General features: G+C 45.2%; 1 protein-coding gene across 2 annotated transcripts in view; it reads right to left on the bottom strand.

Annotated features, from left to right (window-relative positions):
* LOC125261117 overlaps positions 1-17,523 on the bottom strand; it is a 182,639-nt gene that overhangs the window by 40,573 nt on the left and 124,543 nt on the right. For both annotated transcript variants that reach the window (XM_048179709.1, XM_048179711.1), the window contains 3 exons: positions 9,936-10,085; positions 9,225-9,242; positions 7,432-9,057 (listed from right to left, as the gene is read on the bottom strand). In XM_048179709.1, coding sequence (XP_048035666.1) covers positions 7,432-9,057; positions 9,225-9,242; positions 9,936-10,085 — 1,794 coding nt within the window. The remainder of the gene's footprint in view (positions 1-7,431; positions 9,058-9,224; positions 9,243-9,935; positions 10,086-17,523) is intronic.

The following is a 17,523-nucleotide window of genomic DNA, read 5'->3' as shown; positions in this document are numbered from 1 at the left end:
ATCTGGATGAATGGTTCTTGCTGGGGTGCCACCAGGCCCCAGCAAGAACCATTCATCCAGATGGTTGTGTTAGAGTGCCACCTCTGGCTCAACCTGATAGAGATTAAGAATGCAGACAAGGTTCCCTTCCTGGATGCCCCTGTCTCCCCCTCCGGTCTCTTTGGGCCTGCCATCAAGGGCTTTGCTGAACGTTTCACCACCGCGCAGAAGTCATCCCAGGCCATGCAGCACTTCTTGCCAAAACGCTCTAGTTCAGCTGCTGCTTCTAGTTGCCCCAAAGCCGTGCTGACTCAGCAGCAAAGCAAACCTGTGTCCTCCATTGGAAGCAATGTGTTTGCTGCAAAAATTGGGCCCGCACATGTTCACGTGCCCATGCAGCCTGTTATAACGAATATAATAAAAAACAAACTTACTCAAAAAGAGAGCAAATTTCCTCTTCTGGCTACCTTGAACACCAGGCCCCTATGCAGCAGCCTGTCATCTGGACTAATCCAATCCCTTGACACGCGGGCCGAGGCCTGGCAGGCATCCCTGGAGTGTCAAACTGGGTGTTGGGAATAATAAAATGAGGTTACTCACTTTAATTCACTCGAAGACCCCCATGGTTCCCACCTCAGTGAGAGCAAAGGACGCACACATCCTCCGCTTTGAGGTGATGACTTTGCTGGTGAAAGGAGCCATGGAACGGTTCCCCAGCCCAGAGTGAGTCAGGCTTCTACAGCCGTTACTTCCTCAGTCCCATCCTAGACCTCAGATGCCTGAACTGTGCCCTCATGAGACGAACGTTCAGGATGACTACATTGAAACAGATCCTTGCGCAAATATGCCCAGGGGACTGGTTTTTCTCACTGGATCTGAAAGATGTGTACTTTCACATCCAGATAGCCCACCTATCACAGACAATTCTTGAGATTTGCCTTCGAGGGAGTGGCATATCAATATACGGTCCTACCATTCGGGCTGTCCCTAGCTCCGCACACTTTTACGAAGTGTATGGATGTGGCTCTTTCTCCTCTGAGACAGATGGGAATCCGCATTCTTGAATCACCTCGACAACTGGTTTGTCTTAGCCCAGTCATAGGCCGAGCTAATAACACACAGGGACTCAAGGTCAATTTTGCCAAGAGCTCACTGTCCCCAAGCCAATGTATCTCATTCCTGCGGGCAGTTTTTAACTCAGCCCAGATGAAGGCTACAGTCTCACCAGAGTGTGCTCTGGCCATTCAGCAGCTCATGGCTTCTTTCAAACCTGGAGCCCCTCTCCCCCTCAGAGCATTCCAGAGGTTACTAAGCCTTATGGCCTTCTGTCTCTCTAGAACAACAGCTGGGCCTGCTACACATGCAGCCCCTACAGAACTGGCTGAAACCTCAGGTTCCACCTCACGCTTGGCGGCATGGCCATCTGCACATCAGAGTGAGCCAGACCTGCTTAGCGGCCCTGGACCCCTGGAAGAACCACCACTGGTTCAACCGAGGTGTGCCCCTACGAACAGTCTTCCAGAAGGAAGGTGGTCTCGACAGATGCGTCCAACATGGGTTGGGGAACTCTGTGCGAGGGCAGACCAGACTTTCGGCTCCTGGTCAGATGAGGAAAGTTGGCTACACAATCAACTGCCTAGAAATGCTAGCAGTTTTTCGAGCCTTTACACACCTTCCTGCCAGAACTGAGAGGTCACCACATTTTAGTCCGGTCGGACAGCATGTTGGTGATGTCCTACATAAATCGCCAAGGGGGGCTATCATCGAAGCACCTCTTCACCCTGGTGAAGCACCTCTTGGAATGAGCACAGCCCATCCTGCGTTCGCTGAGAGCAACGCATGTTCTGTGCAAACTGAACCAGGGAGCAGACATGCTGTCCTGGAGTAATGTCCCCTCAGAGGAGTGGACGCTCCACCCCCAAACGGTTCACGAAATTTGGGAAATCTTCGGGACAGCAGAGGTCGACCTCTTCGCCTCAGAAGACAACTTGCACTGTCCAATCTACTATTCAAAGGACAGACATGTGCTGGCCCACGATTGGCCCAATTGAAAGGCGTAAAGGAGGAGGCTGGGCCACAAAGTGCTTCTGGAGGAACCAGCCTTGATCCTCTGTGCTAACTCAGCTGCTTGTAGCAGCCCTGTGGCCCATTCCCCTGAGGCAGGACCTCCTCTCTCAGGTGAACAGAACTATTTGGCACCCCCAGCCCGAGCTGTGGGCACTCCATCTTTGGCCACTCAATGGGAGCCTGTGGACCTCCCAGAGAGCATGTTAAACACTATCTCTCAGGCTAGAGCCCCTTCTACAAGACACCTCTATGCCCTTAAATGGTCGGCCTTCTCTGCCTGGTGCACAGCTCAGAATGAAGACATAAACTTTTGTGACATGTCGTCGATACTGTCTTTCCTTCAGGATCATTTGGACATGGGCCTCACCTCCTCCACACTCAAAGTGTACGTGGCAGCCATAGCAGCAATTCATGCTCCCATTGCCGGCCAGTCAGTAGGAAGGAACAACTTAGTTGTTCGGCTTCTGAGAGGTTCCAGGAGGCTCAACCCGCCTCGCCCTCTTACCATTCCTACCTGGGACCTTTCCATGGTCCTAAGGGCTCTCAAGGGCCCTCCCTTTGAGCTGCTTCTGACCTTCGGCCCCTGACACTTAAGACCACCCTTCTGCTAGCTTTAGCATCAATCAAGCAAGTAGGCAACTTACAGGCTCTCTCTGTGAGCTCTACCTGCCTTGAGTTTGTGCCCAATGACTCCAAGGTCGTCTTGAAACCAGGACATGGCTACGCACCCAAAGTGCTCTCTATTCCGTTCAGAGCACAGGTTATAACACTCTCAGCACTCCCTCCCTTGGGAGATGAGCTGGGGCCGTATTCACAAAACATCTTAAGGCTAAAAGTAGCTCCTAACTTGCTGATTTAGGAGAAACTCTTAAAAATAATGGGCGTGTCAGTCCTAATTTTAGCAGTCCGAAATTTTTGCTCTAAGAGTATTTCACAAAGCATTTTAGCACCAAAACTAGTTCCTAAATCTGTGAAACGTTAGGAGTAGTCAAAAGGACTCCTAAGTCACTAAGACCAAATCACAAACAGTCCTAATCCACCTGAAGACACTGAACACCATTGAGGCAATAGCGATAGAGCATTGGGTGCTGAATCTTTTCTTCATAAATGCAATACATTTTGATTTATAGATTTAAATCTATGATGAGACGCCAAAAATAAATCTTTAACAAATAAATAAATATTGTCTGATTACCTGTGGTAATGGTTTTCATGAGTTCACACTTACAAATGATTGAATAGAATAAAAAAAAATATATATATATATATATTATATATAAGCATATTTGGTGTGCTGTCCAAAGGGATTGAGGGCTCCGAGCTTGGAATTTAGCCCAAACCCAAAGTTCTTCCCATATCTCCAGCCGAGAGTGAGGGATGGGGTGGCTGGAGGGATGCAGAAAACTGTCAAAGTAACTATAGGCGAGTCGGCTCTCGTCTGTGTATATATTCCTCCTCTCGAGCTGATTAGAAAGACAGTTTGAATGTGTTTCTCCCAAACTTTGTTTATAAAACATAATTTGTCGCTTGTATTCTGCATTCTCTTGAGATGAAGACATCCAAGAGGCGGTCCACAATTAACTGTACAGGTGCCGGTCATATAATTAGAATATCATCAAAAAGTTGATTTATTTCACTAATTCAATTCAAAAAGTGAAACTTGTATATTATATTCATTCATTACACACAGACTGATATATTTCAAATGTTTATTTCTTTTCATTTTGATTATTATAACTGACCAACTAAAGAAAATCCCAAATTCAGTATCTCAGAAAATTAGAATATTGTGAAAAGGTTCAATATTGAAGACACCTGGTGCCACACTCTAATCAGCTAATTAACTCAAAACACCTGCAAAGGCCTTTAAATGGTCTCTCAGTCTAGTTCTGTAGGCTACACAATCATGGGGAAGACTGCTGACTTGACAGTTGTCCAAAAGACGACCATTGACATGTTGCACAAGGAGGGCAAGACACAAAAGGTCATTGCAAAAGAGGCTGACTGTTCACAGAGATCTGTGTCCAAGCACATTAATAGAGAGGCGAAGGGAAGGAAAAGATGTAGTAGAAAAAAAGTGTACAAGCAATAAGGGATAACCGCACCATGGAGAGGATTGTGAAACAAAACCCATTCAAAAATGTGGGGGAGATTCACAAAGAGTGGACTGCAGCTGGAGTCAGTGATTCAAGAACCACTACGCACAGACGTATGCAAGACATGGGTTTTAGCTGTCGCATTCCTTGTGTCAAGCCACTCTTGAACAACAGACAGCGTCAGAAGCATCTCGCCTGGGCTAAAGACAAAAAGGACTGGACTGCTGCTGAGTGGTTCAAAATTATGTTCTCTGATGAAAGTAAATTTTGCATTTCCTTTGGAAATCAGGGTCCCAGAGTCTGGAGGAAGAGAGGAGAGGCACACAATCCATGTTGCTTGAGGTCCATTGTAAAGTTTCCACAGTCAGTGATGGTTTGGGGTGCCATGTCACCTGCTGGTGTTGGTCCACTGTGTTTTCTGAGGTCCAAGGTCAACGCAGCCATATACCTGGAGGTTTTAGAGCACTTCATGCTTCCTGCTGCTGACCAACTTTATGGAGATGCAGATTTCATTTGAAATATATCAGTCCGTGTGTAATGAATGAATATAATATACAAAGTTTCACTTTTTGAATGGAATTAGTGAAATAAATCAACTTTTTGATGATATTCTAATTATATGACCAGCACCTGTATATACTAGTTTAATTGGTGACACTTTAAAACCTTTATGGCAACAATATGGCAAAATTTTATTTTAACTATGGCAACATTTTTATTAAAAAAATATTTATTTGAATTGGGCAACATATGTATTTTAAAACCTTTATTTTAATATGGAAACATGATACCTCATTCTACAATATTTCTATGATTAAATCGCTGACTCCTCCCCCATCAGCCAATCACTGTGTGGTATACTCCATAGCAACGAGGTCAACCCCGCCCTTATTCTTAGCTTAAGACTTCTCTCTATTCCTTAGTAAAAGTCTGTCTCAGCAGCTTTGTGAACAGGTTTTAAGAGAAAACTCTTAGCTAAGAACTTTTACTGCTATTTAGGAGAACATTTAGTGGTAAGATAAAATGTTTTGTGAATATGGCCCCAGGACTCCAATTTACTCTGCACCATCAGGGCATTGAGAACTTAAATAGAGTGTTCTGCCTCCTTCAGACAGTCTGAACAACCCTTTGTGTGCTTCGGCAGCCGCACCAAGGGGCTTCCAGTCACAAAGCAAAGATTCTCTTGTTGGATTGTTGATGCATTCGCTCTTTATTACTCTTCTATGTGCCTGCAATGTCCCATTGGAGTACGAGCCCATTCCACTAGAGGTATGGCCTCATCTTGGGCTTGGTCCAGTGGTGTTTCCATTGGCGATATCTGTGTGGCAGCCGGCTGGTCCTCACCATCCAATATATATAACCTAGATGTCCCTGCATTGCATGCACGGGTCCTTTCTGCAAAAGTGAAGACAACCTCAGCTCAGCCCGTCTCATATGCAGTCTTACTTCAGAGGAGCTAGCTCTCCTATATCTGCGCAAGCCCCGAACTCTCTGGGTTGCCCTTCTGGGGCATCAACCCTACTGATACCCGCTCTGGACCCCCCTGGTGCCCTGGCTGTGTAGCTTCCTATAGGAATGATCGTACAGGGCACAGCTCAACCTTTAGTTCAGCCTGATTATCCACAAGGACTCCGACATTGTCCGAACCCCTTTTTTATGTGGATTTGCCCTTAGGCTTGAACTTTTTGCCCATATGCTTCTAGTGACGCAGTACTCATTCCTGTGTCTCAGGGAAACGAGGTTATGTACGTGACCGAGTACATTTCATATCAGGATACCAGCTAACCTCAACAGAGAGGTTTAAGAAATTTCAAAAAATTTTCAGCTCAAAACTCACTTTCAGGCACTAGTGAGTGTCTGAAATAACTTCCGATTGCAATCCGATGGGGATCACTGTATGAGGCAGAAATATTACATGTAACGATAAAGACTACTTATGTTAACCATTGCTATAATAAATACATATATGCTTATGGAAAATAAGAGAGACCGCTCAAACATCCTCGGATTACATCATTCCGTGGAAAATTAATAGAAATGCTTATTCTATCTATAGAAATGTGATGTGTGAGATTTTATCAATATTTTTGATCACAAATAAATGGAACCAGGCACGACTGAACAAGTATGTATGTGTGTTCTCTTTGATTCAGTATGATTGATGTGCACTCCTGACACAATTGATTAAATTACTGTCACTGTAACTTTTTTTAAAATTGTAAATCATTGGTCAATATATCGATGCTGGTGTCTTATGTCTAAGTAAAGACCAAACATTATGTTCATTTTGCAATATAACTAGTTTTCAGCCAGCTAGCCCCATGCTGGTGAAATTGTGGGGTTGAGCGACGCTGTTCTATGGAGTTGTGTTAAAGGGATAGTTCACCAAAAAATTGAAAATTATGTAATTAATTACTCACCCGCATGTAAGACCACAAATATCTTAATTTGTGCTCCGAAGATGAATGAAGGTCTTATGGGTGTGGAATGATATGATGGTGAGTAATTAATGACATAATTTTAATTTTTGGGTGAACTAACCCTTTAAGTGCAGGTTTTAGGCCCTGTGGTGCCACTAGCCCGACAGTGGAAACACAGCTTGATTTTGGCCTCACGGCTTGAGGTCTGAGGCTATTGGCCCCGTCCAGCACATTGTTAGCCCTGGCTCACACTGGGCCGACAAGCGGCTATTGCAATGCAGTACCATGTTCGAACAACACTGGTAGCAGTACTGGTCATCTATGCAAAATTGCACCTTTTCATATATTCCTCAATCACCACATAAAGTGCTGATAATGGTTGAATGTTGTTGTTTGACATCATTGCTTAAATGAAAAAAAAAAAAAAAATATGAATGTGTATGGAAGCATTTTTGTTTACCACATTGGAAACTATTTTTCAGGTTTGTAGAAAAACAATCCAAGACTGATGGTTGAAGAAAGGTGCTATCAAAGAAAATGGCCAAAATATTTAACCTACAGACACTTTTTTGGTCAATTCAATAAACATATTGATGAAATAGTTTTAAGATTAAGCAGAGATTGTTTGAGGAATCAACAGCATGTTAAACAGAAACCTAAACATTTCATACTCATTAATGGTCATATGGTAGACTTCTCCAACCCCACTCTTTGTGGACAAGCAAATAGTATGATTTTAACTGTATTGTAAATAGAAGTATTGTATAAATAATGAAAAGAAAAATAATGAATGCGTGAGTCAAGCTGAATCTCATGCAATACTTGTATGTCCAGTGACTGAAAATGTAGAAGATGCTAAGCTGATTTACCGGAAGATTCTTATTGTCAGATTCAACAGTCGGGTCTTTGCTGAAATTGTGGCTATTGCGCAGAAAGAGACCTGATTCTCTTGCTTTCATTGTTTTGACAGGAGGCATTGGAGGGGCACTTTTTTGGTTGACTGGGGCCCAGTTGAAATGAAGTTGGACATCTGAAATTCCCTCATCAGTGCACAGAAGATCTCTATGGACTGTTCTGCTGGTATGTTTTGTAGTGTCTTCATTCTGTTTAACACTTTCTTGTGGTGAACTCTCAAAACCCTTTAATGCTTGTTGTTTAGAGCACTTATAGATGTCCATAAAAGCTAAAGATGATTCCTCCTGACTTGTATTAGCTTTTACTGAACTTGTGGTAGAGTTTGCATGGGAATAGCTAGTGTCTCTGTTCTTGAACGTACAGGGGTCAAAGTGTCTCACAAAAGATTCATTCATACTGTATCTTTTAAAGTTTTTTTTCATTAATTCAGAGCCTTGTCCAATATCTTGGTCATCTTTGTAGCCTTGGCTCATCACACTCTCAGGTTTCAATGGAACCATTCTTGTTCCAACATCTGATCTCACATGACCAGTTACAATCTTGCTGGTCTTTCTCAATTCCATGGCTAGTTGGATCTCTGCAGATTCCTCCAGTTCAAAATTGCTTATCTTCTTCTCTAGACCCAACTCTTCCATTTTTTTCTTGTTTGTATTCCCAGACTCCTCTTTGTTGTCACTATTATCAATCATAATGACTTTCAAGACTTCAAATCTGATACCAGTCTTGACACTTTTCAACTCACCTTTGCCAGGGCCAGTGACTGAATCTTGGTTTTCTTGTTTGTCTTCAGTGTTCATAATCTTTACTTCGGTGGATAACTTCTCTTGACCTTCTGTAAATGTTCTTGCCATATCAGATCTTGCTGCTCTCTGATTAGGAATCTGAAAGTCTTTTTCCATTACTCTGTGAAACTCTGCTTTTTCTTCAAGCAGTGTTTCAGCATACGTATTTGTGGCTGGCTGATTTAGCTTTTCAGCTATAGATGAAGACCATGTGTTTGTTGTTATGCTGAAATCTTCAGGATGACAGACCACAATCTCCTCTATAAGTTCAGTATTGTTGTCCTCATCAGACTCTACACTATTGTCTGTGATGTTTGAACTTTTGGCTTCTGTCTCATACAAAAAGTCCCTCGACTTCCCCAAGTTTAAACTTTGAGGTGTTTTCTCTCTTCTGACTTCATGTTGAGAACGCTCCTCCATGACATCCAGCATTGCGGTCTTCTTGTTCTTAGGTCTAGACTCAGCAGGTCGTGTAGGCTCTGTTTCTGATGTATCATGAGACAATTTAGATTTAATTTTAGTTGTGGCATCTTCTCTTGTGATAATATTTTCCTTAGACTCACTTGACTTTTCAACTGGTGATATTTTTGAGGTTGCAGAAGTCTCCATCTGCAGTTGTGTTTCATCACTGTCATCTCTCTTTAGCTCAATGTGCATCATCTTGTTGATTTCCTGTTGTTTTTCTGTCTCATTTTTCTTTGGAAGGGGATCAATGACCAGAGGAGGTTGAGGTGTACCAACTTTGTACTTTCCTTTCTCCTCCATTTCATAGTCGATCAACACCCATTCCTCAGAGCCCTATTTAATCACATAAATTAAAACCGTTAGTTCTGTACAAGAATCTTACTTGCATTCAAATCAGCAACTCATCATTGAATTTGAATGTTAAAAGAACGTCAGGTGAAGTTAATAGAGTCTTCTAGATAAAGTGCCTCCACCGAGAGGCTGTTTACAGGTTCCCTTACCTCTGCACCAACAGCCTCCTGAAAGATGGCCAGGTCCAAGACCAACAGAAAAGAAAAAAAGAGCATCGACCATACATGATCTTACATTATGAACAGTAATTATGAACAGTAATTTAACATGTAGAAAGAAAGAAAGAAAGAAAAAAGAAAAATAAATAAAAATACATTAAAATAAAATTATTAGAAATAATGACATTTAGTATATAAACAAACATATTTCTTCAAATTAGCATCATGAAAGCACTGTAACAAAGCAGCAATAATGACTTGGAATAAGACAACACTCCATAATACAAACACAATGCATGAATATAGTGGAGAACAGAATATGAAACATTTGTTATGAAACATGATCTACAAATCTACAAAAATGATCTACAAAAATGATCTCAAATTCCATTATTTCCAGTTAAACAAAAGAATATCTGTATTAGTAGATGACAATTATTCTGGCAATAAACACTACACCCTCACCACATAAATACTCATTTTGATGTAAGGAGAAACTTGTATTTTTTAACTTTAATGTTAACAGACTTGTCAATGAAAAGGTGTAACCATGTATCATAACAACAGAACCACATTGCACACAATCAACATGTTTACAGTATGATGCACATACATGATGACTGCAGCCAAAAGTAGAAACTAAACCATGTATCAGCACATATGCCAATAACCTGCTCTATTATGTTGTATGTCCATACTCACTGCCTTCTTCTCTGGAGTGCTGCCTAGGGACGTTCCTGACAGACGCTTTTCTCGGTTCATCAGTTTACTGTTAGGCTCCCTCAGGGCCCTCTTTAGCTCATTAATGCTGGCTTGGTGCTTCAAGAGAACATCTTCTGATTTGTCTAGAAACTACAGATAATAACGGAGAAAGAACAGCAATTATTAGGAAACCATCTAGAAGGTTTTTAAGCATTTCTATTATTATTTATGTTGAAAGAGTTATGAGGGTTGTTGTCAATTCCTTAAAACTATATAATAATGCTTGAGATGTGAATATGGTCTGAATAGATACTTAACAAATACATATGAAGATACTATTTACTCCTTTACAAAATGTACTGTGATAGCATCACAACACAGTGATGGCATCAGATGGAAATACCATGCCTACCATATCCATATACCATGGTATTTACGTAATAATCCAGAGTTTCCAGGGTACTCCAGTGTAAGCATGTAATAATACGTATCACTTTATTTTACATTCCTATTCTTATTCCGCATGTACATAATATGTACTTATTTTAGTAATCACAATAACTGGGTAAAAACGAAGTACTTACCCTAAACCTCCCTTAAACCTAACCTAACCCATGTAGTTACCTTTTATTACTCAGTACTTTCTTAGGTAAGTACACTGTAAGTACTTATACTTACCACTTCCTGCTTCACTACTGTTCGGATGCTCTTGCTTACAGCTCTGCGCTTTGCTCTATTGCTTTTATATTTTATCTCCTAACTACAGCAATTCAGCACAGTGCTCAAACGACAAATCTTGGCACCAACAAACTTTTTAACTGGAAGATTGCTACAAAAAAGGGGAATTTTTATCCGACCAGCCTCCCACTGACAGCAGCCATCATTACATTCCGGAGAAGGGAAAACACAGCTGCCTACATCCAAAAGGATTAGAAATAATATGCCTCGTCTGGTTGAAGAATCTACCTGCTGCACAAACTGCCACAGACTTCTACAAAGGATTGCAGTTCTTGAAAACCAGAAGGAACTGGTTGCGGTACTACCAAACCAGAAGGAACACACAACAGAGCTTCGTCCTCAGCACACAGTCAGTGAGTCCCATGAATTTAATGCTCCTAAACAGGCCATACTGAGTGCCGTACCTGATCAACATACTAATCAATGGCACAAACAGGGAGCGAGACCCAAAGGCTCTAGAGACATCAGATTGTCACGAGTATCACATATTGCAGTAGAATCCTCTACCCCAAAAACTGGTTCCCTACCATGCCAATACATCTGGAGAACAGATTTGAAGTGTTAATGAATGTGGGTGAGGAATCCCCAAACATGATCAGACACAGATCAAACCAGCCAGCAGCTAACACTGATGCTAACTGCCACTCAAGGTCGAATAGACAGCGGCACTCAGCTCATAGTGCAGCCGAGCCCAGGATTATGATAGTGGGTGACTATGACACTATGGCGTTGTTGCAGGTCCATCAGGCCAAGGTAAAAGTGACTTGACTTGACTTGGCCTGCATGAGGGTGGTCATGATCCACAAGTTCTCCAGGATCTTTGTGCTGCGACTGACCTCGCGCTTCGTGCGAAGAAGGTCACAGCGCGGTCAGTGGGTCGTGCGATGTCCACTTTGGTGGTCCAGGAATGCCATCTCTGGCTGTGTCTGGCTGACATGAGGGATACCGACAAGGTCAGGTTTCTTAATTCCCCCGTGTCCCAGACCGGCCTCTTCGGCAACGCGGTCGAGAACTTCGCCCAACAGTTCTCAGCTGTACAAAAGCAGTCTGAGGCCATCAGCTACATCCTGCCGCGGCGGTCAGCTGCTGCCCATCATCCACTGCCCGCAGCACCTCAGCCTGCTCATCGCCGAGGGCTGCCCCCGCTCCCGTGCCGCAGCAGCAGCCTCCTTCCAAACAGCTCTGTGGAGTCGCAAGCGGGATGCCCAGCCCGTCCAGCCCCCCAACCCCCCCCCCCCCCCACAAGAAGGGTGGTAAAGCCAAGAGCAAGAGGCCCTAGGACGGGCGACCCAGAGATGGATGGGACTGCTCTTCAGGAGGTGGTGACCGCACTGCTCAAAAGGTACACAAAAGGTACCCAAATTCTCAATAAAAGAGCAGTTTCCTCCGGGTCTCCGGGTCCGAAGAGGGCTCGGAGAGCAGTGGGAGGGCAAGAACCTCTCCACTCTCATCCCCCTCTTCTGTTGCCAGCAGGCAGCAGCGCGTGGTTCAAGAAGCCAGCCAAAGTCGCTCCTGCGCCTGCTGTCCAACCGTGGAACCAGGTTAGTATTGCACAGCACACTCAGACCCCACTACTGGCCGCTTCGCTAAGAGAGCCTCCCTGTGTTCCACCTCGCTGCCCCACTGCGGGTACGCCTACGGTCCCTCTAATCCCACTTGTATAGTCTCTGCGAGCCTGGTTAGCGCTCCCCAGTCCATCTTGCTGGCTCATTCGGACCATCAGGCTCCCAAGTTCAGGGGCGTCCACTTCACTACAGTGAAAGCTGTCGATGCCCATGTCTTGCGTGTGGAGATTGTGGTCCTACTGGCGATGGACGCGATAGAGCCGGTCCCTCCAGCCGATATGAGGTCAGGGTTCTACAGTTCCTACTTCACTGTACCCAAGAAAAGCGGTGGGTTACGACCGATCTTGGACCTGTGAGTTTTGAATCGGAGCCTCCACAAGCTACCGTTCAAAATGCTCGCGCAGAAATGCATTTTCGAGTGCATCCATCCCCGAGATTGGTTTGCAGCGATCGACCTGAAGGACACGTACTTTCATGTTTCGATTCTACCTCTAGGCCGTTCCTGCGCTTTGCGTTCAAGGGTCGAGCATATCAGTACAAGGTCCTACCCTTCGGGCTGGCCCTGTCTCCCAGCGTCTTCATGAAAGTCATGGAGGGAGCCCTTGTTCCCATGAGAGAACAGGGTTTTCGCATCCTCAACTATCTCGACGACTGGCTCATTGTAGCTCAGTCGCAGGATCAGTTGTGCGAACACAGGGACCTGGTGCTCAGTCACCTCAACCAGTTGGGCCTTCAGGTCAACTGGGAAAAGAGCAAACTCTCCCCTGTGCAGAGGATCTCTTTTCTTGGTGTGGAGTTGGACTCGGTCGAGCAGACAGCACGCCTCGCAGAGGAACATGTTCAGTCGGCGTTGAACTGCTTGAATACATTCAAAGGCAGGACAGCGGTCCCACTGAAATTCTTTCAGAGGCTCCTGGGGCATATGGTGGCCGCACCGGCAGTAACCCCACTCAGTTTGCTTCAGCACTGGCTTCACGGCCGAGTCCCGAGATGGGCGTGGCAACAAGCCTTCAGCCTGTGGTCGGACTCCTTGTTTCTTCGGGCAGGAGTGCCGCTAGAACAGGTGTCCCGGCATGCTGTGGTACTCACAGATGCCTCTGCCACTGGCTGGGGAGCCACGTACAATGGGCATGCAGTTTCCGGGGTGTGGATGGGCCCCCAACTGCATTGGCACGTCAACTGCCTTGAGTTGCTAGCAGTACGCCTTGCCCTGAGCCGCCTGAAGGGGCCGTTACGGGGCAAGCATGTGCTGGTCTGCATGGACAACACTGCGACCGTTGCGTACATCAACTGTCAAGGTGGTCTACGCTCCCGTCGTATGTCGCAAATCGCCCGCCATCTCCTCCTTTGGAGTCAGAAGCATCTGAGGTCGGTTTCATGTCCCCGGTGTGCTCAACCGTGTGGCCGACGAGCTCTCACGAGCTGCGCTGCCGGGAGAGTGGCGACTCCACCCCCAGGTGGTCCAGCTGATTTGGAGTCAGTTCGGCAAGGCTCAGGTAGACCTGTCTGAGGGAACACTCAGGACAGATGCACTGGCACACAGCTGGCCTTGGGGCCTTCGCAAATATGCGTTTTCCCCAGTGAGCCTACTTGCACAGACCTTGTGCAAAGTCAGGGAGGATGAGTAGCAGGTCCTGCTAGTTGCGCCCTATTGGCCCAACCGGACCTGGTTCCCGGAACTCTTGCTCCTCTCGACAGCCCCTCCCTGGCGCATTCCTCTGAGGAAAGACCTTCTTTCTCAGAGACGGGGCATACTTTGGCACCCGCATCCAGATCTCTGGAAACTCCATGTCTGGTCCCTGGACGGGACGCAGAGGTTCTAGATGTCTTACCCCCCGAGGTACTTAACATCATTACTTTGGCATGTGCACCATCTACAAGACGTGCTTATGCCTTGAAGTGGAACCTGTTCATCGAGTGGTGCTCTTCTCGCCGTGAAGACCCCTGAAGATGCTCGATCAGAGTCGTGCTTTCATTCTTGCAGCAAGGTTTGGAGCATAGCTTTGGAGCTTTGAGCCCTTGCAGTCAGCAAACTTAAAGATTCTGTCTATGAAGACTTTGCTGCTGGTTGCATTGGCCTCCATCAAGAGGGTAGGGGACCTGCAGGCATTTTCAGTCGATGAATCGTGCCTAGAGTTTGGGCCGGGTGACAGCCACGTGGTACTGAGACCCCGGCCTGGCTATGTGCCCAAAGTTCCTACCACTCCCTTCAGGGACCAGGTAGTGAGCCTGTAAGCGCTGCCCCCGGAGGAGGCAGACCCAGCCCTGGTTTTTCTCTGTCCAGTTCGTGCTTTGCGACTGTACATAGACAGAACCCAAAGCTTCAGGACCTCAGACCAGGTCTTTGTCTGTTACGGAGGTCAGCAGAAGGGAAAGGCTGTCTCCAAGCAGAGGATGACCCACTGGATAGTGGACGCCATCACCTTGGCTTACCAAGCTCAAGATGTGCCCTGCCCGCTCAGGTTGCATGCTCACTCCACGAGAGGTGTCGCATCCTCCTGGGCGCTGGCTCATGGCGCCTTGCTGACAGACATTTGTAGAGCTGCGGGCTGGGTGACACCTAACACGTTCGCTAGATTCTATAGCCTTCATGTGGAGCCGGTCTCCTCCCATGTTCTCACCTCAGGTCAGAGGCACGGAGAGGCCCCGGCTTAATGTCGGCTTGCTCCGCATACATGCACTTATTACTCCAGAGAGTCCCTACAAGGCAGACCCTGTTGAGTCCTCCGTTCTCCCTTCGGCAGCTGACATGGCGGAACGTCTTGCGCCAGACCTATATTCCGTTGTATCCTCGAGAACCGAGTTTAGGCTGGGTACCATATGTGTGACCCTACAGGGATCCCATATGTCTAGTTCCACGGTTGCTCCTAAACGAAGCCCGTGTCTTTCCCTCTGGGAGAACCCACCCCTCATTGGGTTGGAGTCACCCCAGTTCTTCCATATGTAGTACAGCCCTACGGGGTTAGTCCATATGTACTTCTCCACATAACTCCTTCGGGGAAGGATGTGGCTTCCGCAGTGTTCCTTTCCCAGCGAAAGGGTATGCTTTCCCAGTGTTATCCAATAGTCTCACTGAGTGGGTTTTGGGGAACAGCAGTGATCGACATTCTCTGTGTTAGCCCTGTCCCACCGTCCTCAGGCAAGGGGGTTCAGGTGGCTTACAACAGAGCGCTGGAAGGGGGCAGCTCCTGTGGCGCTTTGGTAGGGATTCCTATTCGTGGGTCTGTCCGATGTACGGCGAATGTGACCGACTGAATGGGAACGTCTCGGTTACATAGGTAACCCTCGTTCCTTGAAGGAGGGAACAGAGACGTACGTCCCGTCGCCACAGTCGCTGTACCCCGCTGATGCTGCCGCCTGATCTGTTCGGCTCCTCAGCGAAAACCTGAAGATGCAACGCACCTGCTGTTCATTATATACCCGCGCTGTGAGGCGAGCAGCTGATGCATATGATTGCACGTTTTAGTTACACTTGAAGTAGATTGCCCTCTCTAGCGAGATTCCTATTCGTCGGTCTGTCCAACGTACGTCTCCGTTCCCTCCTTCAGGGAACGAGGGTTACCTATGTAACCGAGACGATGTTATTAATAACATTGCTCCTGTGAAAGTCAGGAAGAAGAGTGGCAGGCAAAAACAACAGACAAAAATGATTTCAATGTGGAACTAGGCAAAGCTAGACAGACCATCTTCTCAAATGTTATAAACAGAAACTTAAACAACACCCACGCTCTTTTTGCTACTGTAGAGAGATTAACAAACCCCCCAAGTCAGATTCCCAGTGAAATGCTCTCAGACAGCAAATGCTGTGAGTTTGCTTCCTTCTTCTCTGAGAAAATTAATAACATCAGAAAGGCGATCAGTACATCCTTGAGCTGCAATGGGGTAAAACAGAAACCTCAGAAAGTAGCTATTATGTCTGTTTTCGAAGCAAATGATGGTAAAATTTTGGAAGAAACAGTACAGTATCTTAAAACATCAACCTGCGTTGAAACACTTCCCACATCTTTTAAAGCGTGTTTAACTGTTTAGAAGCAGATCTCCTAGAAGTGGTAAATGCCTCACTTCTCTCTGGGACTTTTCCAAAATCCCTGAAAACTGCAGTTGTTAAGCCCCTCCTGAAAAATTGCAATCTGGATAACACCATATTGAGCAACTACAGACCAATCTCAAATCTTCCTTTCATAGGCAAGATCATTGAAAAAGTTGTTTTCAATCAGCTGAACAATGTCTTAAGCTTGAATGGATACTTTGACAACTTTCAATCTGGTTTCTGACTGCATCACAGCACAGAGACAGTGCTCATAAAGATAATAAATGATATTCGCCTAAACACAGATACAGGTAAATTATCAGTGGTGGTTCTACTCGACCTCAGTGCTGTGTTTGACACTGTCGATCACAACATACTTCTTGACGGGCTGGAAAACTGGGTTGGGCTTTCTGGGATGGTCCTTAAATGATTCAGGTCATACTTAGAAGGGAGAGGTTATTATGTGAGTATCGGTAATCATAAGTCTGATAATGACATGCAGAGTCCCTCAAGGTTCAATACTTGCACCCCTCCTGTTCAACTTATATATGCTGCCACTGAGCCAAATGATGAGAAGAACCAAATTGCATATCACAGCTATGCAGATGACACCCAGATTTACCTAGCCCTATCACCTAACGACAACAGCCCCATTGACTCCCTGTGCCAATGCATTGATGAAATTAAAAATTGGATGTGTCTTCAGTTAAACAAAGACAAAAATTAAGTCATTGCGTTTGGAAACAAAGATGAAGTTCTCAAAGTGAACACATACCTTCTCACTCTAGGGGTCAAAAAACTAAAAATCAAGTCAGGAATCTTGGTGTGATTTTGGAGTCAGACCTGAGTTTCAGTAGCCATGTAAAGACAATAATTAAATCAGCATATTATTATCTCAAAAATATTGCAAGAATTATATGATTTGTTTCCAGTCAAGACTTAGAGAAACTTGTTCATGCTTTCATCACCAGCAGGGTGAATTAATGTAATGGGCTCCTCACTGGCCTTCCCAAAAAGACCATAAGACAGTTGTTGCGCCAGCCGCAACTGGAACCAGCTTCCAGAAGAGATCAGATGTGCTCCAACAACAGCCACATTCAAATCCAGGCTTAAAACATATCTTTTTATCTATGCATTTGCTGATTGAGCACTGTACTATGTCTGAACTGTTTGCATTTTATTTTATACGTATTATCTTTTTATTCTTTTATTCCTTTTCCTGTTTTTATTTCATTTTTTAATGTATTTTATATCT

The sequence above is a fragment of the Megalobrama amblycephala genome, unplaced genomic scaffold (assembly GCF_018812025.1).
Source record: "Megalobrama amblycephala isolate DHTTF-2021 unplaced genomic scaffold, ASM1881202v1 scaffold320, whole genome shotgun sequence".
NCBI lineage: Eukaryota > Metazoa > Chordata > Actinopteri > Cypriniformes > Xenocyprididae > Megalobrama > Megalobrama amblycephala.
This window is presented reverse-complemented; position numbering and strand designations above follow the sequence as displayed.